Source organism: Podarcis erhardii (genome assembly GCF_964252035.2).
Source record: "Podarcis erhardii genome assembly, chromosome: 9".
NCBI lineage: Eukaryota > Metazoa > Chordata > Lepidosauria > Squamata > Lacertidae > Podarcis > Podarcis erhardii.
In genome coordinates, this window is record NC_138512.1 from 62,247,117 (window position 1) to 62,273,161 (window position 26,045).

The 26,045-nt window shown below is 40.2% G+C and overlaps 1 protein-coding gene across 3 annotated transcripts in view; it reads right to left on the reverse strand.

Moving 5' to 3' along the window:
* Positions 1-5,346: 5,346 nt before the first annotated feature.
* Positions 5,347-26,045, reverse strand: part of SMARCAD1 (SNF2 related chromatin remodeling ATPase with DExD box 1) — a 47,062-nt gene continuing 26,363 nt past the window's right edge. For 2 of the 3 annotated variants that reach the window (XM_081876682.1, XM_081876683.1), the window contains exons 9-24: positions 24,510-24,904; positions 17,083-17,285; positions 16,456-16,546; positions 15,136-15,235; positions 14,647-14,706; positions 14,396-14,471; positions 12,615-12,750; positions 12,176-12,313; positions 11,772-11,867; positions 11,473-11,590; positions 11,211-11,332; positions 9,685-9,873; positions 8,539-8,657; positions 7,718-7,900; positions 7,241-7,350; positions 5,347-5,892 (exon numbers count right to left, since the gene is read on the reverse strand). In XM_081876682.1, the coding sequence (XP_081732808.1) occupies positions 5,831-5,892; positions 7,241-7,350; positions 7,718-7,900; positions 8,539-8,657; positions 9,685-9,873; positions 11,211-11,332; positions 11,473-11,590; positions 11,772-11,867; positions 12,176-12,313; positions 12,615-12,750; positions 14,396-14,471; positions 14,647-14,706; positions 15,136-15,235; positions 16,456-16,546; positions 17,083-17,285; positions 24,510-24,904 (2,198 nt within the window). In that variant the 3' untranslated portion in view covers positions 5,347-5,830. Of the gene's footprint in view, positions 5,893-7,240; positions 7,351-7,717; positions 7,901-8,538; positions 8,658-9,684; positions 9,874-11,210; positions 11,333-11,472; positions 11,591-11,771; positions 11,868-12,175; positions 12,314-12,614; positions 12,751-14,395; positions 14,472-14,646; positions 14,707-15,135; positions 15,236-16,455; positions 16,547-17,082; positions 17,286-23,858; positions 24,253-24,509; positions 24,905-26,045 lie in introns of those variants that run through there. The other variant, XM_081876684.1, reaches the window with a different exon arrangement.

A 26,045-nucleotide genomic window follows, 5' to 3' on the forward strand; every position in this document is an offset into this window, starting at 1 on the left:
TTCTTAGGAGATACAGAAGGGCTGCCAAGTGTGTTTGATATGCCCAAAGGCAAAGTTGCAGAGAGTGGCAATTTCTGCGTGATGATAATTCATTCTGCCATAGTGAGAAGCAGGCAAATCTTAAGAGACTCAGCATCTGACGCCCAGGTAAATAACTAACTCTTTTCCTTGCAGCTCTCCTTGCCCTTTCCTCACAACAGCCTGCCACCTCTACAGCGCTTCTGCTGGCTCCATCTTACCATTTTGCCTTGAAATAAGCATTTATGGGTTAGTGGTGAAGAAAACATGTACCAGGAGTGCTCTTGCATTGATGCGTCCAGATTATGATGCAGCCTCTTGCCACCTGGTGCCTTCCAATGCTTTGGGAAAGGCTGAAGTTCAGTGGCAGAGCATCTGCTTTGCCTTCAGAATATACTATAAAACAGAGAAGGCTCAAGCACTAGTTTCACTTAAAAAAACTACAACAAATAAACTCACTTTAAAAGGCTGAGGCCACACCGTCCTGGTCACAGAGCCTCTGAATGTGAACAGCTGCTCATAGCAGAGAACCATGCCCAACCAATACACAATGATGCAGTGCTGAGGGTGGGGTGAAATGTTCTACTTACTTACTTACCTGAATGGCTATCCCACCCATTGCTTCCAAGTAAGAATTAATACCACATGTGAGTTTACGGTTGCCAGGTCAGGAGCATCCCAGACCCTCAGATTTCAGGGCCCCAACCTGGGACCTAGGAGACCCTGGCAATGCCACAGCAGTAGGATCTGAAGACAGAGGTTATTGCTACTTATTAAATCTCTATACTGCCCTTCATCCAAGGATCACAGAGCTGTTTGCAATAGAAAGGCACAAATATACATAACCTAAAAAGGTAAAGGGACCCCTGACCATTAGGTCCAGTCGTGGACGACTCTGGGGTTGCGGCGCTCATCTCGCTTCATTGGCCGAGGGAGCTGGCATACAGCTTCTGGGTCATGTGGCCAGCATGACTAAGCCACTTCTGGCGAACCAGAGCAGCACACGGAAACGTTGTTTACCTTTTTGCTGGAGCGGTACCTATTTATTTAATTGCACTTTGTGCTTTTGAACTGCTAGGTTGGCAGGAGCAGGGAATGAGCAATGGGAGCTCACCCCATTGTGGAGATTCGAACCGCCAACCTTCTGATCGGCAATCCCTAGGCTCTGTGGTTTAGCCCACAGCGCCATCCGCGTCCCTATACATAATCTAGCTGCAAACAAAAATAATACCACCTCCCAACAGTTTCAAAGGCCATAGATTGTTGAATCAGCCCAAGGCCTGGTGTCTAAAGTTATGTAATAAAGGCACCAGGTGAGCCTCTGTAGGGAGAGCATTCCACAAACAGGGAGCCACTACAGAAAAGGCCTGTTCTGGTGGTGTTCCCCTCTCCCCTGGGACTTCCCATGGAGGAGGCACACGAAGAAGGGCCACAGATGATGATCACAGGATCTGGGGTGGTTCATAAGGGAGATGGGGGTGGAGATGCACCTCCAGGGCTGAAGACAAACAGCTGTGTTAGCAGCAGTGAAGTGACCTCCCCAGGACAAGCATGGGCAGTGCATGTGTGGAGGGCCTAGGCTGCCCAGATGACAAAACTCCTCCTCTCAGCCTCACCAAGGTGGTCTAAAGGAAAGTAGAGCATTTTGGTTGGCGCCAGCTTGGAGTTGCCGGAAGGAGGCATACAAGGTGCCATCGAACCATCTTAGGGACTCCACTCTGGATTTGTGTAGTGTTTAGTCCTTTGCCTTTTCTTCTCCTGAAGCAGTCCTGCAAGGCAGTGGAGCGTTAGGATGAGTTTTCCATCCCCTAGATGGGCTACTTTCCCAGGCTGATGAGTCCCATCTGCCTCTCACTTCTCTCTGCAGCAGATGCAGAAACCGCCTTCTTGACAGTTGGACCCACTTTTGGTCTCACCCGTTCAATCTGCCGGAGCCTGTCTTTGCATGCAGGGGAAGGTAAAGAGGAGGGCAATGAAGCATTATTTCTGCACACTAGGGAGGTGGAAAACACACACTTAACAGTCGTCTCCCCCCCCCCATTTTCTACTCTGCTGGGATTGCACCATTAGTGAATGAGGCTTTGGGGCCCACGTGAGTGCTTTAACATGGACGTGACCTCTGCTGGCTTAACCTCTGCCCACCTTATTAAAACGGCTTTAATGCAGACAAAAGGGGAGTGGGGGGCACAGCAACTCACGTCAGGAGGATCAGAACGATGAGCATGCTGAAAGGGAGGGGAAAGCTGGGAAAGTGGGACACCGAAGGGGAAAGATCGCAGCAGTGCTAAAGGAATGTGAAAGAGGGAGAAAGGAGGCGGGAAGGTAAAGACTGGGGTGGGGGAGGATATGCTAGTAATTGAGTTCTAATATAGGTCAGGCTGGAAGAAGCATTCACAGTGAGAGGCGATCAGAGACAAAATACATATATAAGGCATATAGTAGTTCTGGAAAGACTCTACCTCTGCTGGGGCGGCGGCAAATGTGGCCCTTCAGTCTTCTCTGTCTGACCCCCGAGACTCCAGGCTACACTTCTTCAGCCACACACCCCTTCCCTAGGCCACACCTCTCAGCAGGTCTGCTTTGCACCCACCTGGAGCGTTTTTACCTAATTGATGTTTCGTTGAGCTCTAGCCATCCCTCTTGCTTGCCTCGATGGAGAAAGGAGAAGTGTGTGTAAGACTAGCCTAATGTTCAAAGGCAAAACCTGCAGATGTTGCTCCGCCCCACCTTTGCCTCCGGCCCCACGCTCCAAGGATCAAAGTCAGGAGACTAAAGGAAGCCCAAGAGCTCATACGTTACAAGCAGTAGATAAATAGTGAATTGCAACATTACCAAGCTGGTGTCTTCCAGATGGTTTGGACTACTACAGCATCAATCAGCACCAGCCAGCATGGCCATGCTAGTCAGAGCCCCAAATATCTGGAAGGCACCAGGCTGGTGAAGATTGGTATAAGTGGTGGCTGCCCTCAGTCATCTTCCTATGATCACAGTCCACACACTGGTACCTCCTAGATGTTTTCGATTACACCTCTCACCACCCTTGACCATCTCCCTTTCTTTTTGCAAATTAATTCCACTTTCTTTCCATTGACCTCTTTCACTTTACTTCCAATGCTGCCACCTTCTGGGAGAAATGAAGCCGGCCACATTTTGTAGCATTTTGGAACGAGCATCTTGTAGAATTTTTGAAGCCAGGCCTCTCCCACACTGCCCCAGGGTCATTTTACCAACCATTTGTTTGGCAGGGGAATATGTGGAGATATTCCTGTGCGTGTATGGCCATGTGAATCAAGGGCAAGGGTTACCCTGCACTGAAGAATTAAGGAGGATCTTCTTTCCTAATCTAGAGCCTGGTTCCTAATTTTTTTAACTGGAGACACTGGGAATATAACCCGGAGCCTTCTGCATGCATTCCACCATGACATTAGGAGTTATGGTGTAACCAGTGAGAGAAACAAGGTTTGTTTTGCACATAGCCGGAAGCGTCCTGGGGGACTTCATGTGGATGCCTTTTGCAGATGGTTCCCTCTTCATAAATTGTTCCTTCTGCAAGAGTGGAGGACCAGTTAAGATGGCCTGTGCTCAGAGACATACAGAAGATGATGGATCACTGAATGCTCTGGGAGATTTTCCAGTAGAAAGAGGAGGTGATCCAGTTGAGGCTCTCATCTCACTGTGGAATGGTGAGTTCTGAAGGACTATTGACATGATCGCTCTTGAGTGACCTTCTCCAGTGCTGTAGAGTCCGCAATGCCCTCTGGTATTCTAGTGAATTCTGTGTGATAAAACAAGATGGATGACAGCTAGAGCACTGGTGGGGTAGAATTGCTTCAACAGAATTGCCCAACAAGCACTGTTTACAGCATCAATAAGGGCAGCGAATAATTCTTTTTTTCATGGCCTCTAATGGGTCCTCAAGTAACAGTCCAGCAACGCTTTTGCAGGTCAACTGGAATCTGGTCTCACCTGTTGGTAGAGATGTGCCTCTGAAGCCAACAGAAGCCTGCTGAGATAATTTGCTTCATCATTTTCAGGATGAAGTTGCTTGACTTCAGAGCAATTTATGCGCTACCAATATGGTTCCAATTCAAGCAGAGGTGTCCATTGCTATGTCTTCCTTAACTCTGTGGGGTCAATTTTAGTTTATGAGGCCCAATGCTGTCGACAAGGGGCTTGTGGAGTTGTGCCCTCTTGAACCCTGCCCATTGTGGCTGGTGAAATTGATCAGGGCCTTTTCAAACATCAGCCCAAAGATTGGGAGACACAATTTTGTTTTCAAGAGTTTGGGGGATAATAATAATTTCATTATTTGTGCCCCCGCCCATCTGACTGGGTTGCCCCAGCCATTCTGGGCAGCCTCCAACATACCATATAGAAAAACATAATAAAAATTAAAAAGCTTTCCTATACAGAATTTGTCTCCTCCCACTCCTCCAATATGTTGTTGGATTACAACAAAGGCAGAAAACTTATTGCCTTGTTGTACTACAACTCCCATAATTTCTGATCACTGCCCATGTTGGCTGGAGCCACAGTCCAATAAAATCTGAAGGGCAGCATATTTGCTATCCAAGTTTTGACATGCTGACAAGTTTTGTGAGTTGATTGTGCAACTTATTTTTCTCCTGTTGATGGGTATGTGTCATGGGGAGTTCTGTTAGTTATTGTTCATATTCCTAACACTGTTTTTATGTGTAAGCTGCCTTGTGGGCTTATGCAGGTCTCACATGGTTCTGAAGGTGGGATAATACATATCATAAATAAAGAAAATAAATAGTGACTGAGATATTGGGGCTGTGGAAGGAGGAAGAGATTGGGAAGAGACATATCCATGCAATGAAAAGATAGGAGCCTGGTAACAACATATATTTAGATTAGCTTGCAAACCCACTGGGTAGAACCTGCCCTTTTTATGTATTTTGTAAAGCAACCTAACATTTTAAGCACTTCACAATTATCATAATCTTGTTTATTCCCAACAAAATTCAAGGAAGTTTTTATCCACAATATAACTATGTATAAACAATAAAAGTCAGTAAATGTTATTATATAATCTATAGACAAACTAATCTGTACAATACATCAAAACAAAATGTGATTCACTAGTTTCAAAGTTTCTGGAGAACAGATCTGTTGTCCACTACTTTCTAAAACCAACTGCAATTGAAATTCTTTGCCCAATTCCTTGCCCAGAAAACCTCAGCACAACTCTCCCATAGTTAATAAAAAGTATATTTGAAGAACTTAAACTTATGATGACATTATGTTTCCAGATGAAATGAAACTCCTTCTGGGTTTCAAAAAACCGTTTACCAAAACACCACCAGCCAAGGTTCAATTTTTATTTTGTGAACAATTTGATACAAAACATTACAGTACTTCAAATAAAAACAAGCAGAGAGACAAACAATATGGGCATTTCAAATAAGGCACATGTAAAAAAAACCCCACACATCCAGTGAAATAGACAGGTTCTATATATATATTTGGAGGTAGAAATAATTACAAAAATATGGAACAATTTTAAGCATTAGCAGTTCAGTTCAAACTAGGATCCCATTTTAAAATTGCCTTGGTAAGATAGCTTATGTGGCATTTTATGCACTACATTTTTGTGGCAACTCTACTTTTTGCTTCGGAGTAGCAGAGTGGGGAGGAAAAGAAACTATACCATGAGTAATACAAGGAAATTACAAAAAGTTATAAATGTCCATACAAATGTTTTTAATAACAAGAAATTCTTGAAGCACCACATTTTAATTTCCCCCCTCAAAGTAAAAAGATATCTACAACACTTTTCTTTATATTATTATTAGAGACCTAATGATGCTTTTAATAGCGTTGCTATATCTGCTGGAATGGCCCCTTCTTCTCCTGCAGAATAAAAAGAATGCATCAGAGGTGTATTTGTGAAGAAGCATTTCATGCAACCAAATAATCAGCGTTCTACACAGCTAAAAAACCTGCAACCAATAATAATCCATCCCCTTCTGCAACCTTGCTGACTTCTTAAGGTGAGGGGTCCAAGTGACCTCAAATCAATTTGGGTGTTACATTATGGCTAAGGACTAATGATGTAAAGAGTAGCTTGGATATGTACTTGCAAAACCAGAGACATGAACCATGCAAGTCTATAGGTTTTGTACTGTTGTGCTGAGCCTGATACTATGCTTGCATAAGCTATGATCCAATATGTAAGTGGCACAGTAAATATCTGGCTTGCAAGCATCTAGCATCCAGTTAGATGTGAAAAAGCTAATGTGAAAAAGTGGTATAGTATAATGCTTAAGAAAGCCATCAAAGCAGTGGGCTAGTATTCAAAATGCTACACTGAGCACATTACCCAGGCTCCTGCCTTTGGAAAAGCTTCAGATATCCATTAATCAACATGAGATTTCTACTCTGGAAATAAGGTGCAAGGAATGTGTTGCATTGGAACTGAATTCACAAGTTTGTCCAAACAGCAATACGCTACTTGTTTTCCCATTAAATTCCTTCCCCATTAAATTCTTGTCCTTTAGAATTCTTATTCCAAAACAATGTTTTAGAAGTATGTCTGAAGAGGAGAAATATAAGAGATCTTTTCCAACATCCATTACATTTAAAGTACTGTGATGAATCTGCCATTGCACCAGCTGTTAGCGCTGCAATGTGTTGACAAACTGGTGAAATTAAATATTGCTTTAACTGCACATTCTGCTTTCTTGCATTACTTTTTAACATCTTAATCCAAAAAGTCACAACTTAAACTGCCCACAAATTATTCATTTCTCTTCCCCATTGGTCTCCTGGCACAATGAACCTAAATATTGTACAGTGGTGCCCCGCAAGACGAATGCCTTGCAAGACGAAAAACCCGCTAGACGAAAGGGTTTTCCGTTTTGGAGGTGCTTCGCAAAACGAATTTCCTATGGGCTTGCTTCGCAAGACGAAAATGTCTTGCGAGTTTTTCTGACTTTTTTTCCCTTCCCCCCCTTTTTCTAAGCCGCTAAGCCGCTTATCTGCTTATCCGCTAAAAGCCGCTAAGCCGCTAATACCGCTAATCCACTAAACCGTCAATGGGCTTGCTTCGCAAGATGAAAAAACCGCTAGACGAAGAGAATCACGGAACAGATTCTTTTCGTCTTGCGAGGCACCACTGTATTTCTTTGATCTCTCTCACAGTTTGGGGCCCAGAGCTGCTTCTACTTAGCATATTCAAAATGGTGCTGCAAGAGCTTACCTGCATCTGCTGCTGTCATGTCTTGTTCTAGCTTTAATTTCTGCTGACTAATTCTCAGCATGGATTCCTCTATAGTCCCTTTACTTATGAGCCGTATCACTTTCACTTCTCTTAAAATAAAATAAAAAGAACATGTTTGTTCATACAATTCTGTAAATCCCGATTTTGTCATGAGTGTTTTATTTCCATTTAAATTTCCAGCAGTTCTACAGAAAACAACAGTGCTTGCACTTTAATTATTTTTAATGAAGACTGTAAGTCTCTCATCACGTACACCTCTGTGAAAAAATAATATTCCAATATAAAATTAATGGGAAATAAATTCAAGTTTTATCCAACAATATACCAGTTATACCAGCTTGCTTACACCTCTACACAAAAAAATCTCTTCTAAAGATTTAGAATACTTGATGCAGTGTATCGTGGATAATTTATTTTAGTTGCAACTAAAGTTTCTCCTCATAAACTAAAACTTACCTAGTTTGTCCTACTCTATGGCATCGGTCTTCTGCCTGCTTGTCATTGTAAGGATTACAGTCAATGTCGTGGAGGATGACCACATTGGCTGAGGTCAGATTAATCCCTAGACCACCGGCTTTTGTGGAGAGCAAAAAGATAAATATACCCATATCTGAATTGAACTCATCTATCAGATGTATCCTACCAAAAAGAGAGAAAGCAAAGCAGTCATCAGTATACAAGCCTATTGTTGTTTTGCCTTCAACTATTTGAGCTGACACACACAGGTATGCTCAAGTCAAGCATGCTCACAAGCAAACCATTTTAGATCATACCCTACGGATATTCCTTTCATACAATACGTTTCAATGGAGTCAGTTCAGACATTCAGACTGCAATTCCATGCACACTAACCCGAGTGTAAACTCTGCTGGAACACAGTGGGACTTCATTCTGAATAAACACTGCTCTGTCAATTGCTAGTCGGGGTACAGAGAATTCAGCCATGTATAGGCTCCATGCTTCGGCGCTCATTACTCATTTATATTATGATTTCCAGACAGCATGTCTACAGTTAGTTCAATCAACTGTGCACTGTGTAATTATTATCTTTGTTTTAGGCTTTATAGCAATTATTTCCAGTTCCTTTCATTCTATGCATTATATGAAGGGAAGAAATTTTCACAATCTTGCTTCAAGAGTTTTTCATTAACTTGAGCTGTTTTATAGATCTCCTCTAATCCCCAGCATTTCCCAGAGTCAAGCTCGAATAGAGGCAGAAATGACTATTAGTTGGACCTGATAATGCTTCCTTGTGTTCTTGTGGAAGTTTCACCTACCTGTCTGAAATTTGTGTCTTTCCATCCAGCCTCAGGTATCGGTGCTGCTTATGTTTCAGAAGAACCTCTAGGATGTCTAGCATCATAGTAAATTGGCTGAACAGGACAACTCTGTCACCCTAAAGGAAGGAAGAGCAGTATTTAAGAGAAAACCCATGCATGCACCTGAAAGTTTGTTTTATACATATCCGCAGAATTCAGGCACTTGAACAAAAAGCCACCTTGTGTAAGATTCAAATTCTCTTCAACACTATGGAACTATCGGGAGATAAACAGAATGCTGGCCTTTTTACGGGCTGCAAACTTACAAGTGCTGTGTAATGATTTGAAGCCATAGGCAAGACTATACTTGGAGCAACCAGTATATTCACAATGAAACACAGGAATAGAGAGAAAATGCCCCAGGATTCAATTACTTTACCCTGGCTTACAGCACAACAATATGTTGTGATCTGAAGTACCAAGTTTCAGCAGCTCAGTGTGTATTTTAGATCTCAAGACGGGAAAGTTCAGGTGTTTTAAAAACAAGCCTTTATGTTTCTTGTTTGACTGAGTACTCAACAGCCAACAAATTCAACAAATATTTGAACAATATCTGAGTCCATTTTTGTTACATAGGTATGCTTCCTACTCTTCAAGGACAATGGAGTGCCAATTTAGGGTGAAGGATGAAAACCTGAGTCCCTGCTGGCTTCCCCCACCTGGGGTCCTCCAGATGTTTTGGCCTACAACCCCCAACAGCCCCAGTCAGCATGGTCAATTGTCAGGGATAATGCAAGTTAAAAGTTCCATGACATCTAGTGGGCACCAGGTTGGAGAAGGCCACCCTATGCAGATACAAGCAAGGGGTAAATTGGGAAGCAGGCAAGAACTTTAACCAGGGTTAATTACAAGCCAAGGTGTTGGTGGGGAGATGGAGGGGAAGGAATCTGCTGACTTCTGAACTCTGACTAGGATTATTTCTGACTCCCATCCATCTCATATTGCCAGGAATTTGAGGTAAGTCTTCCAACATCCAAGCCTAACACTCAAACAGCTTTCTACAGGATTTAGTGACATTAAAACACAGCACAACTGATATCAGCACATTTATGAGTAAGATGTGTGTATGTTCTAGGATGTCCAAAATATACTTTTAGAACAAACCTTTTCTTTGAATTCAGACAAAATGCGCTCTAGTGTTCTAAATTTTCCCGAATCCAAAATCAGATCCATTTCAAGCTTGAAGTCATTAATATTTGCATACTGTTTACAAAGCAAATGCAATTCATAATCTGTCATCACAGACATATCTTCAAATATAAGGTCAGGGTTTGCTTCACAGTGTGTAGGCTCCTAAAACAAATAATCAAAAATCAAAATGAAGCAAGCTATTTAGGAATTGCCAATATTTCATCAAGTTTTCTTTTCTAAGTTTACTAATGGATTTTTGAGTGTAACTGCTGTTAGAAAATTTTAGATACATTCAATAGTCATAACATGTTAGAAACAAAAAGAATAAGCCAAAAGAATAGGCAACAATCACCTCCCTGTCCCACTCATCTCTCTTAGATAATATAGTTGTTTTTTGAAGGGGGGGAACATGTGTGTCGTGCCTACACGGAAGGTAAAAATCATAACAAAAATGTTATGATTGTGTTTTCAGCAGAAAATCGGGACTAATCCTAGAGCTGGAGAAAATATTGTGACATTTGTATACACAGAGTTATAAAACTACCTACAGTGTGATTCATATGAGTACAATTAGCTCTTGAAGAATTATTTCTCAGACCTGGCAGATTAGGGATTGGAATGGAATGTCAACTTCTGTACAGATGTGATGCAACCAAGAAATGGCAAGGCCAAATTCTGCCTTGTTAGCTATGTATACCACACATGCCTTGAAAACCATGCTTCCCAAGAGCAATCATAATCCAAACAGCAGGATGTAAGTTTACAACAAAGGTCAGACACAACTGTATTCTACGATGAAGTGGTGGCACAGGAGAAAAAGGGGGGCCGGTGCACTGCCCCACTCCTCCCTTATCCACCTGCTCAAGTGAAGAATGGTCCTTGTGAGATATTTGCTGGGGTGTGAGTGGGAAGAGAAAGGGAGAGAAAACGAACACAAAGTGTTACTGTTCTTTGGACTGTTTAATGTTATACTTACTTCCTTAATTACACACATACACAGTTTAGAACTTCTTGTATCTGGGGAAGGAGGCTATTGTCCATCAAATTTTATGCTCAATAAATTTGTCAGTTTTTAAGGTGCTACAAAATTATTTAGTTTTGTTACTTGGGGGAGGGGAAGAGAAAGGGTTGGCCTTACTGGTTTTTATTTGGTTGCATTTTGCTGAATGACATCCTTGCACTTTTCATGTTTTTGGTACATATTCAGTTTCATTTACAGAGATAAATTATTTTTAAAGTTTCCCATCTGTTTCCTCTAGTGTGGTCAGATCACAGAAAACTGGTCCCTTTGTCTTGTTTCATACCTCAATCTGTGACACACTTAGAATTCCAGCAATGTTTTCCCTAAGGAAGCTTTCTCTATTCTCTATTGATAGTTTGAGACATTAAATGATATAATTTTCTAAATGCAGGACACATAGTTGAACAATAACTATTTGTTAATAACCAAATTAAAATGGACCAAGAGCCTACTGGATTATTCAAATCCAGCACCTTACCTTGAGCATAAGTTTTGACATCACTTTAAGTTTCTCTGCTGTATAATACTGACGGTGAAGAAGAGGATGATTGGCCATTTTTCTTAGCTGCATCATGACATTGCCCATTTCTGAATTCTTTTCTAGGGTTAGAAAACAAATGATATATATGTATATATCCAGTGGATATTTTCTATCAATATATCCACTACAATAGAATAGCTCAGTATTTCTGCTCCATATATGATAAAAGGAACAGAGGAAGATGTAAACACCAACGCACCATGACTGTCAATTGATTTCTTTAAGTAGCTGAACAGATCTTGGTATAGCTTTTCCTGCTTCTCAGACATTTCACACTGTTCAACAATATCTTTTTTGGGAGGCAGCTGTTTGAGGACCTGGTGGGAGAAAACAACATTTTGAATTATTTGGCTACCAAGCATTTGAACTTAGACTTAGAACCAGCACGTACTGAGCTGGAGGCTGTTCCTGTTCAAAGAAACCTGTGTTCAGGTGATTTAAGTTAGTCTAAAGCAACCAGTATAGGCTAAAAATAACAAAACAAATCACCAAACATACCTCATCTTTTACTCTTCTCAGGATGAATGGTTTTATTATCTGCTTGGCATGTGCAATTCTCTCTTTTTCATATACACTGTGTTCCTCAGTTGCTTTCTAGAGAGGAAGAACATATGCTGAATTGCATACAGTGGATGCAATCAAGTTTGCTGAGAAAGAGTTTTACCATTTAATAAAAAGGAATGTTCTGAATGTGAATGTTTTGTAGTGAATGGTTGTGATTTCTAAAGCATTTACTATAGCTCCACTAGCCCAAAACAGGGGTATTATGTGGTGGTATGCATGAAGACTACATAATGACTTTTTAGGTAGTCTGCAAGGATACCGTAAGTTATAAAGACAGTGCTCATAATGAAAAATGTACAAGATTCCGAGTCATAAAAATGTTTTTCAAGTATACTTACTGCTTTAGAAGAGAACATCCTCCGAATTTCACTAGTGCTACTACTGAACATCCGTGGCATGACAAAATTCAAGAGCGACATAAGTTCTAAAAGGTTGTTTTGCACTGGCGTCCCTGTTAACAGCAAACGGTTTTTTGCCTATTTTCATAAAAAAAAATGAAAGCCATTAGCAGATATAAAATGAGATCATCTATTCAAAATAACATTTCAACAGGAGAATGATTTTACTGTTGAGCAATCAAATAGTCTCAAACTAACTGCAGTTTATCCTTACCCTTATAAACCCAGGATAGGTGTGCCTAGAGTTACAGCTTAATTTTGTAAAGCAAAAATCAGGATGCAACTCATGCACATTTTAACACAATTTTACTGAGACAATACTTGAAAACTTAAGGCAACATTTACAAAAAAGTACCAAGAGTAGTAATAAAAATCTTACATTAATTGTCATCAGGTGTTGATAGCGAACAGAACCCATGTTTTTTAACATGTGACCTTCATCAAAGATTGCATAATTAATTTTCATCCGACGAAACAGACTGCGGTCTTCTGGACTGCTAATTGCACAGTTATACCTATCAAGAGAATGAACTATGAGCATATATCCCTATATATTTTTTATTTCTTTCTCTCCCTCTCACACATATATCTCATGTAAAACAAACACGTGAGGAGAGGGGAAGCAAGACTAGTGTGTTAAATCTGCCCCCATTGCCCTCCATGAATTGGGGGGGGGGACTTCTTCAGCAGGGGACCTTTCCTACTTGTGTATGTGTCCCACAATATGGTAGGCTTCTCAATCATGGAAGAAGCCTTCATTAGTAGTGAAGGAGCCTTGCTTCAGAAATTATTCTTCCAACTCATGGAGGGTGGATGGTAACAGAGCTAGCATGATTGTTCTCATCCCTTCCCCAATGCAAGTTGATTTAACACAGAAGGGAAAAATTGAACTACAAATACAGTATATTCTGACATTCAGAAAGGCCAGGAGACACTGCTGTGATAACATAGGGTTGCGTTTTTTTCACCGTAATGCCCTCCACCGAATCTAGAGGCAACAGTAACTTAACCCTGTGTTAGATCCAAGGAAACGTGAGCAGAAGGAAAGTAACTGCTGGTACTATTCAGCAAACATTTCGGCAAGTGAGTTAGCACAGTGCTACAGCACTTCTTGTGCTTTCAAGAATATCCTCGGTTTTTGTTTCATTTCTCATGCAATGTTGTAGCACAAAACATAGAACTGTATTTCCATGACATGAACAGAGCTCATTTCCTACACATAGGAGGATACCCCCAAGTGGTAAATTGTGTATTGAGTGCCAGGACTGTTTTATAGTAACACTCAATAGTCAACACACGACTCTGAAATTAGGATCAAATGAGGGAAGTCAAAACCCAGCAATTAATTGTTTTATATGAATTTTCAACTATTACAGACAACACCTCTGCATGCACTTACTATATACAATGTGCTTAAAAAGACTGATGTTGCCAAAATACCGTCTGCTTTCCCCCAATGCCAAATCCTATAATGACTTTTTACTCAGTCCTAGAAAATACCCAACATTATGAGCAACGACTTATTGTGTATGAAGAAATATATTTTATATAGCACATATTCCTGGAGGGAAATACGATCTCTGCATGCTCTGTACATAGCCAAGTAACTCGCAATGTAAGCCCTTCTGGGACCCCTGTGAGTGGGGAGGGGTTGGAGCACAGAGTGCCATGAGAACAGAGGTCTTTTTGCTGTAACGATTTCCCCCAATGTAATGTTTCTTTTTCTTTTCCTTTTCCCCAAAGGAGCGAACAATAAACATTTTGTTATACAGGCACCAACCCACTTGCATGCAATCAGCACTTGCCCACCCCATTTTTGGTGCTGCAAAGGGGTAGAACAGGGTGGACTTACATGTGTCCCGCTGATGTGTGTGGCAGCCAGGAGCACAAACCCTGTGCAAGTGGAAAGCTGCCTATACACAGAAGAAGGGGAAGGGTGCCTGTGGGGATACCACTGGAGTAAAAAAAACATGTTCCATGTGATCCTAGGCAATGAGAATCCAGCTTACTCCCATCTGTACAGCCCCAGCCTGGTTTCTGCATAGGTATGTTTGGGACTGACTTAGCAGATTTAAATTGAACAGCATGTGGGATAGTTTGAAAGAAGTGCCTGATTAGGAAACAGCAAGTGGCTAAATTTCACGCAGTCCTTGTACTTACGTTGTCACAATGACATTGAAATCTGCAACTTTATTATGGATATCCATTCTGAGATGCCTCCTGTCTTCTTGAGAGCCTAGACAGAAATAAGACTTCATTTTCCCCCAATTCTAGAGAATGGCTTTATAAAGCCTCAAACTTCTCTGCAATTTACAATGTTGTTTAGGGAGTTTTGATACCCACATGTAAAAAGTCGTACTGTCTGCATTTTAGCTACAAATGTTTTATTCTTAAACAATATAATTTCTTACCGTAATAAAATAAAACTTGGAGTTCAGGACACCACAGGTTCACTTCTCTTATCCAGTTATCTGTTTTTTAAAAAAATGAATTAAATAATTACAGAAGTATGCTATGTGTACATACAGATTAATGTTAGTCCCAGTTTTGTTTTTACTAAACTACAAGTCGAGAATACTGTGTGGATTACAATCGCTGTTGTACAGTCAAAAGAGTGGACTTCATTGAAGAACACCTCAATTCAAAACCCCACTAAGCTCTGAAACTCATCCAGTGTTGTTATCTCTCATCCCAACGTATCTAATTGAGAGTTTAGTTGGGGAAGCACTATTGTGTGCTGCCCTGAGCTTCCTTGATGAAAAAGTAGGCTATGCACATTGATATAGTAATGCAATATGTAGTATACATGTTTACTTTAAGTAAGCTGCTATTGATTTTTAATTCCACAAAGCCTGTTTATAATTGGAGCCTTAAAAAAAGAAAATAAATTCCTCACTTACCTATTGTTGACGCAGGCACTACAATCAAATGTGGACCTACATCACCCACTTCGTAAAGATATGCCAGAAATGCAATTGCTTGAATGGTTTTTCCTAAACCCTGTGTAAAAGTTGAGATAATTTAAAATAAAATACTATTACCTTTACAGTACTGATAAAGTTAAACAATGAAATGTTAGCCCATAATATTTCTCAAGCTAGTTTTGGGTTTTAAAACTGGAACATGGAGGTTTGTATTGAAAAATATTATGTTGTTAAACCCTACTCTTTAAGAACCGCGTAACCAGGTTTGGCTGACAGAGGCAGGTCAAAACCTCTGGTCTCCACATTAACCATCACATAGGAGCCAGCAAGTGGTTTGAGTACATAAGCAGGTACAATTAGCATACACCCCTTGACCTTAGAATAATAGAATTGTAGAGCTGGAAGAGCCCACGAGGGTCATCTATTCCAACCCCCAGCAACCAACCTTGTCCCTTCACAGGCCTTCCTCTTAGGAATGGAATATCACTAGCCAATGAGGCAAAGGTTGCCCAGTATTCTCCTGGGATCTAACTTGAGGAGTCCTATGGAGACCCCTGTTCCTCCTGGTGAAGCACAAGGTACCATTTGAGCCGCTCCCCCAACGTCTATCTCTGCCACTCAAGGTTCTCTGGCTCAGACCTGGGACTATACTTCATAGAATCACAGAACTGTAGAGTTGCAAGGGACCACAAGGGTCATCTAGTCCAACCTCCTACAATGCAGGAATCTCAGCTAAAGCACCCATGACTTCAAGCTCAAATAGTTGATCATTGGCGGAAGGCTCCACCTGTCACAAGGACTCAAGGAGGGAGGGGAATGGACATAGTCTGTAACCCCTGGCAAGTCTCAGAAACGTTAAAATTACTCACTCCCTTCTTGCTAGTAGCACATAATATTACCACCCACTGAACATCCCTCTGCCCAAGAGACAATGAAAACTTAAAAATCATTTTGGGGCAGCAAAGAATTTCTTTCCTCATTTTCCTTCTAGAACAGCATGAAGATCTTTCTCTCCGATGCCCAACCATGTGCATGTATGATTGCTACTGTCAACACATCCTGATTCATTTGTAACGGCTCAGCTATTAAAACTATTGGAAAACTGTGTAGCAGGCCACAACCTAGTTTCTCCTACTAAACACTTCGCTACTGAGTAGCAGAAGCAAACCTTACCATTTCCTATTCTATTAGATCAGTCTTCCTAGTTAGCTAAGGCCAGCCTCAGATAATTTGCTAACACTGGCCATGCAGTTATAAATTTAATGACTAGTTGAAGTGATAATAATGTCAACTTACCATTTCGTCAGCTAATATGCCATTTAGCGAATGCTTGTGCAAAAGTGCTAGCCAATTTAAACCAATCTTCTGATAAGGCTTAAGCTCCATGCTGATAATAAAGAAGAAAATGCACCATTAACACTCATGGAAACTCAAACCTAATGACCTGATGTTTACCAGAAATGTAGTACAGTACTTTTTAAAATAAGGTATTTGGAGCTTTTATGTTATTTGGGTGGCTTGTTTTTTTTTTTTTTTTTGGTTTTTTTTTTTGTCTGTCTTTCATTTGGGATGTGAATGTGTATTCCGCCCATTAGGGAGGGGGTTCTAAGCATCACTAGTTTTCTTCTTCTGTGAAATAGCTATTTAGTGGTGCTCATGACAGTTTTGATTACCAAAGATACTTGCCAAAAGGTTGGGGACCTCTGGACTAGCTATTCCAAAACATGCAATTTTCACAAGGAGAGAGAATGAGAGTAGTGGTTTTGCTTCATATGGATAGGGCAACATGATGCTGGCCATTTTTCAAAACCAGTCTCCTCATCTAGACTTCGAGGATTTGGAACCCAAACTTCTAGCAACTATTACATACACCTTTCTTTTATGGTACTTATGTAACATTCACTTAAGAGCAATCCTACCAACCTTGAATTCAGAATGGAAGGCTGATCAATGTTCCATCCGCTACCACTATCTCCAGTGATCCTCGTCACTTGTTTGGTCAGTTTATTTGAGATCTCTTCACATTTGTTCATTAGCTGTAACACGACGGCTCTCTCTCTTAGTAATATTTTGCAGTTCCATATAATATCTTCTGACAACCCATTGGTCTTGCACATTTTTGTGAACTATGAGAGATCATGGGGGGGGGGTGCAGAGAGCAAGGCATTACTTCAACATAAAGACAGCAAAATCAAACTGAGCCTGAAGAAACTCAAATGTAGTTTGGTGCCCCAAATTACTCAATTATTCTTCCAAAATACCATGATATTCATTAATTAAAATTGCAATGGTAGGCATACATCTAAAGCTTATGAAGATTTACTTATCAGTGAACACATTTTTATTACTTTGATATTTTGTCCCAGCAACCCTCCTACATTGAAAGAGTTCCTTCTCAGTAGGAAAAGGCAATGTGAAGATGGAAAACTCAGCTGCCATCTTAAAAATGCTTGAGATTGAGACAAAGGAAAAACAGGCAACGTTGAGGTTAGAAGGGTGGTGTTTGGATGACTGTCAGATCGCCTTTGGCTTCATTAAAAAACCAAAACTGGAATAGCATGTTATCTCCATTTTCTTGCCCACACAAAATATGAATGGGTGGTATTCAACTAATTTTTACTCAGAGTAGAACCACTTAAATTAGGGGACCTCGTAACTTAATTTCAATGGGTACAATCCAAGTAAAACTTAGTTGAATCCCATTCATTGTGTATATAATCAGAAATTTTTCATGCATTTTTAGGGTGAGCTATCTCACATCAAGAAGCACAAAAATATGGGGTTGCATTGATGCAGTTCCACACACAGGCCACTTCTGTCTCTTTCTCTATTTCTGCAGCTCCTTAAAAAGCTGTTCCAGGACAGTGTAGCTATTGAGGGGCTGCAAGAGAAAAAGTTGCCTCCTCCCCCTCTTTCTCTTGCAGGTGCATCCATTGTTTCAGAGTTTTCTTCTGTTCATGGAAAGGCTCCAACCCACTCAATTTTTTGACACCAATATCATTTTTAGTGATCACGTTTAGAGCATTGTAAGAAAACTGAAAATCCATGTTTCAACAGCAGAGGGCAAGACAGAGCTAAAGATAAGCTGGACTACATTGAAATTGCTGTACTATACTTTAAAAAAAAGTGTGTACGCTTTTATTTATTGTGCCTGGCTGAACTCCAAATGAGAGATGAAGGATCTTTATCCACACAAAAAAGACCTTCAAAACAATCTCTCTCAATTACAAGAAACAGAATTAATGTGCTACTGAAAGTATAACGGGGTATAATTTTTGCACCTACTCATATATTTTTGAAATATAGCATTAGATACTTAAACAAATCAGCTTCTGTTCTTTCTAGTGTATCTTGATTTCAGTGAGGCTTTTGACAAAATCCTGCTTTTGTGGAGAAGCTGGTAAAATGTGGGCTGGGTGAGGTAACTGTTAGGTGGATTTGTAGCTAGTTGACTGACTAAACCCAAAGAGTTCATTTGACATCTTTCCGCAGGGCCTGCAAGACAGAGCTGTTCCACCAGGCCTTTGGTCAGGGTGCAGCCTGACCCCCCTCCTCTGGTAATCTGCACAGAATTTTGCTTAATGGTTGCCATCAATTTGATTTTAATTAATTTTTATAATGAAATGTTTTTAGAATCGTTGGATTATTTTGATTGTTGTTAGCCGCCCTGAGCCCAGCTTCAGCTGGGGAGGGCAGGATATAAATAAAACTTCTTCTTCTTATTGTTATTATTATTATTATGGTTCCTCATGATCCTGGAAAAAAGTGACAAGTGGAGTACTGCAGGGTTCTGTTGTTCTTCAACGTCCATATAAATGATTCGGCTGAAGGAACTGAGGAGATGCTCATTTAATTTGTAGCCGATACCAATCTGGGAGGGGTAGCTAAAGCCACAGAAGACAGAATAAGGATTCAAGATTACTTTAACAGATTGGAGGACTGGGCCCAAATTATCAGAATGAATTTCAATAGGGAAAAATGTATGGTTCTACACTTAGGCAGGAAGAACCAGCTGAACAAATAAAATATGGGGAACTGGGTTTGCCAGTAGTACATGTGAAAACACATGTCTGACCAAACTGCGGGAGGTAGTGGAAAACAGGAGTGCCTGGCGTGCTCTGGTCCATGGGGTCACGAAGAGTCGGACACGACTAAACGACTAAACAACAACAACAACATGTGAAAAGGAACAAAAGGTCTTAGTAGACCACAAACTTGATATGAGTCAACAGTGTGATGCAGAAGCAACAAAAAGTTAATGCTATTCAATGCTGCATCCAAGAAGTTTAGTCTTTGACTCAAGCCTTCCAAGTATTTGTAGATGGCCTCTCTGATCTGCTGAAGGCTGTGCCACCAGTTTGCAATGTGGGTTGTTGTGGCATAAGACAGACATGACTAGTTACGGCCTTCATGTTCCTGCATCTCCCTTGCATGAGGGAGGCCCTTTCAGTGTCAAGATAATCAACATGGACAATACTTGTCACAGATCTGGCTACAGTTCTAAGACTGCCTCTAGCAGCAGAGAACCACCCTCCATACTTGTTTAGACAGGGAAGTAATTTAAGGATATGAGGAACAGAATGAAAAACAAGCTAATATTTTCCTAATCCCAAAGCTATAATAGCCTTTTGTCGGGCTCACTATTGCAAATGAGTACAATACAGCATCTTAATCTCATGCATAATGTGTAAAATGAGAAGGTATTTTTGTTTTATTTTGCTTTGCGAGGATTGCTTCACAACCATGGCTTGCTTATAAAGCCCATTCAAAGCATTCTGAAGAATCAACATGAGCTAAAAAGGAACTCCTTTGTACTAAAAAAGCATGGCATAGTCTACACTTGTGGCAGAATGAGGTGGTAGAACACCCAAATCCTTGAATGACCAACTCTCTCTGCATTAGCCCACAGCAGGCTTCCTCAAACTCTGCCTTCCAGATGTTTTTGGCCTTCAACTCCCATCACCCCCAGCTAGAAGGACCAGTGGCAAGGGATGATGGGAACTGTAGTCTCAAAAACATCTGGAGGGCCAAGTCTGAGGAAGCCTGGCCTACAGGTACTCTTCATGCAAGATGCAAGAAGTATGCAAGATGGTGGCACATGCAGACGCTGTGACTGAGTGCTCCATGGAGAGGAGTCAGGGTTTATAGCCGACACAAAATGCTGTATTTAATTATGGGGTATCAGAGATTCTAGGGGGTTAACCAGGCTGGGATAGCAGGCTTGTTGGTTTTTGAATGTCTGAAGTAGATTTTTTCAATTTCGTTGTTCTGTATGGGACAATGACAATAAAGATTATCGTATCGTATCGTATCATGGGAGGCCCTTCTCATTGCCCCACCATTAGGACAAATACATTTTCTATGTTGGCACCCTGACAGTGGAATATCCTCCTGCAGATGCATAATGGCACTGACACTTCTGTTCTTTTGGCACATTGGTTTGCCCAGGCGCTTTTTTTTTGGGGGGGGGGGGTGTTACAGCTGCAAGTAAGGCATCGAAATTGTGATTCATTGGGTTGTATCCAAAGAAGTTGCTTCATTTGTAATTCTTCTCTCTCCCTCACTCCCCCTCACATTTGTTCTGTGGTTTTCTTCAACCACCACAAGTAGATTTGCAAGGGGAGGTATGGGGACATGTGGGGAGAAACCCCTGTACTAGGAGGATGGCTTTATTATATAAAACCCAGTATTTTTGTGTCTTTGGAAGCTGTGTTGAATTTGCTTTACTTGTACAGTTGTTTTACTGTACTGTAACCCACCCTAGCATGCATGATGAAGGGTGGCTAAAAGTTTTCTTATAAAAATAAATAAAATGAGATAGATTGAGCCAGATGGGAGAAGAATATTAAAAGAGTGATACCTATCAAGAACTCCCAGCAAGCAAGCAAACAAGCAAGCAAGCAAGCAAGCAAGCAAGCAAACAGTGCAGAAGTCTTAAATTTCTGACTAATCTATTTGGCACTAATTTCCATTAGAAAGGAACACCTTGTTTGAAAAGTGCATTTCTGTACATTCACGGTAGCTTGATTTGGCTGTTGTGGTGAAGTCTTTTTGAAAGTAAGTTTAAACATCAACAGAATACTTTGAAATTTAAACAACACTGAACCACCAGGAGTAGAAAAGCGTGTTTGTTTGTTTGTTTGTTTAAAAAAAACCCACAAAGTTATTTTAAACAGGAGATTAAAAATTCTATTAATTATTCTAGATGCCTAAAGCTCAGGTTGGCATAAAGATAAAACTTATAATCTTTAAATAATGCACCTCAAGTGAAACCATCTGCTATAAAAACCACCCATTTTGTTTCATGTCAGATTGTTAACATCTGTTTCCAAGTTACAACAAGAAGAACCTTCAGCTGTTTTCCAACTTGAGCCTCATGAACAATATGATAAGCAGTTTATGCAAAAGCTGCTTAGGTTTGTCCATTTGATAAGTACAACTGCAATCTGGATACAATTCAGCATTTTAAAGTCCCACTACCAAAAGACCTAGAAAACCTCAGCAGGGGCCTCTGGGGCAGTACTGGACAAGATGATCCGACTTGGTTTAGGTCAGTTTCATATGTCTATAGTTAAGTGCAGAGGTTGTCGGAGGCCCAGGGCAGCAGTCTTAATTAGAGTAATGTTATAAACAAAACAAAAAAGGCAGCCAGTCCCTGGCGGGTCCCCTTGCCAGCTTAGCCCTCTGAGTTCTGGGGCAAATGTACCTGGCTGCCTCCACCCATCTACCCCCTGCACAGATCTGTTGCCCTTTCTGAATGCCATTGGTTCTTCCAAGGTTTCTCTCTTACTATTATTATTCAACTGAAGATGTAAGATAATTCAGCTTGGGGACCTTCTGCATGCAATGCATCTACTGCCAAGCTGCAGCACCCCAACCTATAGGTAGCTTGAGGTCAATACTTCCCAAAGCTTGTGTATGTCTCTGAAGTCTTTGAATCAAGCCCTCAATTTAGCCAAGTTCTATTCTTTCCAATGGGATCTGCAGAACTAAGGTCTCTGTATACACATTTCATTTTAACCTGTGATTGCCGGACTGTTACGGAGAACTGGATCTTGCATGCATATTGTCTAACAGAAAAAGTTTCACATTTTCCATTAGGTGTTTTTTTGGGGGGGAGAGTAACAATATACACACTAGTTTCACAGACTTCATGCTTTCTCCCCCCCCTCCCCCGGAAGAGTAAAATAAGCTACACATAATTATAAATAGTTCAGATGAGGTCCCCACTACTCTGTAATAAGCACTAATACCCTTTCACAAATTTTAGACACATCTTCTTTATATAAGAGTATAAGCAGGCAAAATGACCTGCACACAAAGGTGTTCTTCCTCAGGAGAGAACCCTTCTGTTGGAGGAAAGGAAATTTGGATATAACCCAACATATTTACCATATTTTTCCATGTATAAAACACCCCCATGTATAAGACACTCCCTATTTTTGGGGACTCTAAATTAGGAAAATACCCCTCAGCACTACCGTGGATAAGATGAGCCCCAATTTTAAACCTAATTTTTTGGTTAAAAAAAATAAAGTAAATAATGACTTTGCCACTAATTAGGCACATTTCCCACTAATTAAATTCATGATTTTACACACAGATTAAAGAAGCCTAATCTAAATTTACAGTTTCCATGAATTAAGGTATTTCAGACTATGAAGGAAGCATGCAAATTTTAAAAACATGGACTAAATATGGAAACACAAATAAAATAAAATACTTCTAACATGTGCCTTTTGGATGTAGACTAAAACTATTTGGTTACCTTTTGCATTCAGCAAAATAAAGCTAGAATTAAACATGTTTCAAGATAGCATTACTACTTAGTAGCAAAAACGTTTGGCCTGCTCTGCAGAGTCGGCCTTAAGCACATTTAAAAGCTACTCCTTCAAACTTTCAAGCTCTCCAATTTGCTGCATTTTATTAAAACTGTGGGCATGTAGTTACAGCAACTATGCAGCTCTCCGGGTGCTGACAAAGAGCTCTTATGAAAGGGATTGTTTAATACAAACAGGCCCACACAGCTTAATTGTATGGAACTATTTCAGAGGATGGCAGCCCTTTAGCAATTACTTTTGCAAAGAATCTGTCTCGGCGAAGCTCGACATGTTTCAGAACAGACAGATGTTCTGTTCAAAGTCAAAGGCTTCAGGCAAAACAGTCTCCGGAGCAGCATTTCAGTAAAGCTGCACTTCTGTGAATTTACGTACACTCTTTAAAATATAAAAGTTTGAAAACTTAACCAAGTCATCCTAGGAACTAATGATGAAATGCACCATTATTTTAAAAGACCACTAGCATATATAGCACTAGCACGCAGCATATATAATAGGGGTCTTTTAAAATCAAATCAAAACAAAACTGAACATATACATATAAATGCAATTCCCATCAACTCCCCCCCCCCACCTGAGAATACTACTTTAAAAAATACAGTCGGTACAACACCTAACTGTCAAAAGGGCCCATTTACTACTATTTCTCTAAAACCACATCAAACAGAAATCACAAAGTTAAAAATACTGTAATTCCACAACTTTTCTTCTGAATTATTAGCATTTTCAAACACAAAATCAGACTGCTCTGGCTAGAGGCTATTCACTTTCCTGGAACATACATAGCTTGAAGCACACAATTATAGCAAACATTTGAAAAATAAATAGTCCAATGACTGGGAAACCGTACCAAGTACTCACCATTAGCTAGGTTTTATTCTTTCCTTTCCTATGTCAAGGTTTTCTGACATTGCTTTTGAAAACTGTAAGCTATAGCACTCCATAAAATGGCCACATTGCTCAGCTAATAAAACCAGTGTTAAAAAGACAGAGCATAAAGATTTAAAAGGAGGAACAACCACCTGAAAAATCATCAAAGGAACCGTTTCGTCAGTGAAGCTTAAAATATCCATCCTGGCATCTTCAATCATGGAGCAACCCTGGAAGTCGGTTGCTGATTCTCTGAAGTAGTTGCAGCAGAAATACTGCCACATTCTTGCCTTCTGCATGGTTTCTCGGCTGCAGCAGATCAGAACAGGCTAGCAAACAACAGCTTCCCAAATGAAAGCTCTAAATTCTTCTTCTACAGTGAAATGAACCAAGTTTCGGTGCTCAAGAGTGAGTGACAGTGTTGCCAGCCAATCAGCTTGGGTTTTTCAGGAAAATCACCCCTTAATTCATTCAAAATTAGGTCATCTGACACTATTTGAAATGCTATTGGCTTAGAATGAGCATAGTGTTTTAGCCTAATCAGGAAAAGGCCACCCATCTATGTCTTTTTGGATTTAAGGCATCCTTGACTATATTACCTGCTGTATATATATATTTTTTAAAGAATGAATGCAGACTTACCAGAGCTTCCCAACTATTAAAGGGACGGAGCTCTACTATCTTCTGAGCCTTTTTCTGAGAGCACTGGGGGATCAAAGTGAGTTCACCCAGTGAAGCATCTTGCAGGAAACTAAGAATTTTAGTTTTGTAACCATCCTCCATCACATCATCACTACCACCGTAGTCCTCATCAAGGGAGCTGCCAGCTTCCGAAGCAGACTCGTACTCCAAATCTTGAGAGTCCCTTTTAGTACTCCAGATTTTTTTCTTTTTATCTTTCTTTCTGAAGCCGTTCTCAGTTCGTGTGGAGGATTTCTCTTTGAGCTTCACATTAGTGTCATTCTGGCGATAATGGCTGTTATTAACGGAGACCCCCTTTCCATTTGAAACTTCACTTTTGGAGGGGTATTGGGTATCTGTATATGCATTAAAAACAAACAAACACAGAGAGAACTTACAAGAAGACAGTAATGATGGGGGGGGGGAGAGCTGCACAGAACCAGTGCCTACTTTATGGAATAAGCTTCCATTTCCTTACTCAATAACATTTTATCCAATATTTGGCACTATTCCCATGACTGCATTGTGCTGCTCCGATATCTGACAATCATAACAGAACATTGCACAATCCCATTTAAAAGCTTAAATATTATTGTTAGTATCACATACAGGTGGAGTAACAGACATTTTCTTCTCAAGCTCTAAATAAATATTAACTGGTTAAATCAGGACATTAAACAGCCATTGCTTTTCACTAATGTCTTGCAGAACAGAACACCTGTTAATAGTTTTAAGCAAGAAGTGTTATTTTGTACCCAAATCTGTTTTAATGTAATGACGACACATTCAGCAACAGTAAAACATGCCTGTATTGCTTATTTAAAACACTTTTTGCAATTCTGTACTTTTAAAGACATCTTAGTCATGAAACATTTTCAGTATCTCAAATTCAGTTCTTTTGGAAATAAGGTAACTTATTTCCAAAATCCTAGCCCCACTGAATTAAATAGGACTTACTTCTGAGAAGACATAGTTTGAGCTGTCATGTAACTAAATATCTTGCTACACTTTCTAGTATTTCATAGTTGTAAGAAATATTGCTTAAAGGAGAGTTAAATAATTCAATTATATTAGAAGAATTCACTGTAAAACAGTAAATAGTTCCATAATAAAAGGGATTTGTATTTTAGCCTTGTTAGGAAAGTCAGCTTAGCTATTTCACCTATTATTACAGTATAAGTGTACATTAAAGACTTTTATTAGAAGTAAATGGAATGCAAGTAGCAGTACATTGTTATATTTAACAACAGAAGTTGAAAAGGGTATTTTTCAGACAGCTCACCTCCTCTTACGCTGTGCCTAGAGAGGCTTATCTTTTTGTTCTTCTAGACTTTTTAATTACAAAGGCTACTTTTATCTGGTTCTTTTAGACTCTTGAACCAAATTATCTTTTTGACAGTTTTAAATAGTTTTAGCTGCTATGTCTAAGCTGGTTCTCTAGGTTTCCCTGCTCTAATTTGTATTAATTATAATTGTTTTTACTGTTTAAACTGTGGG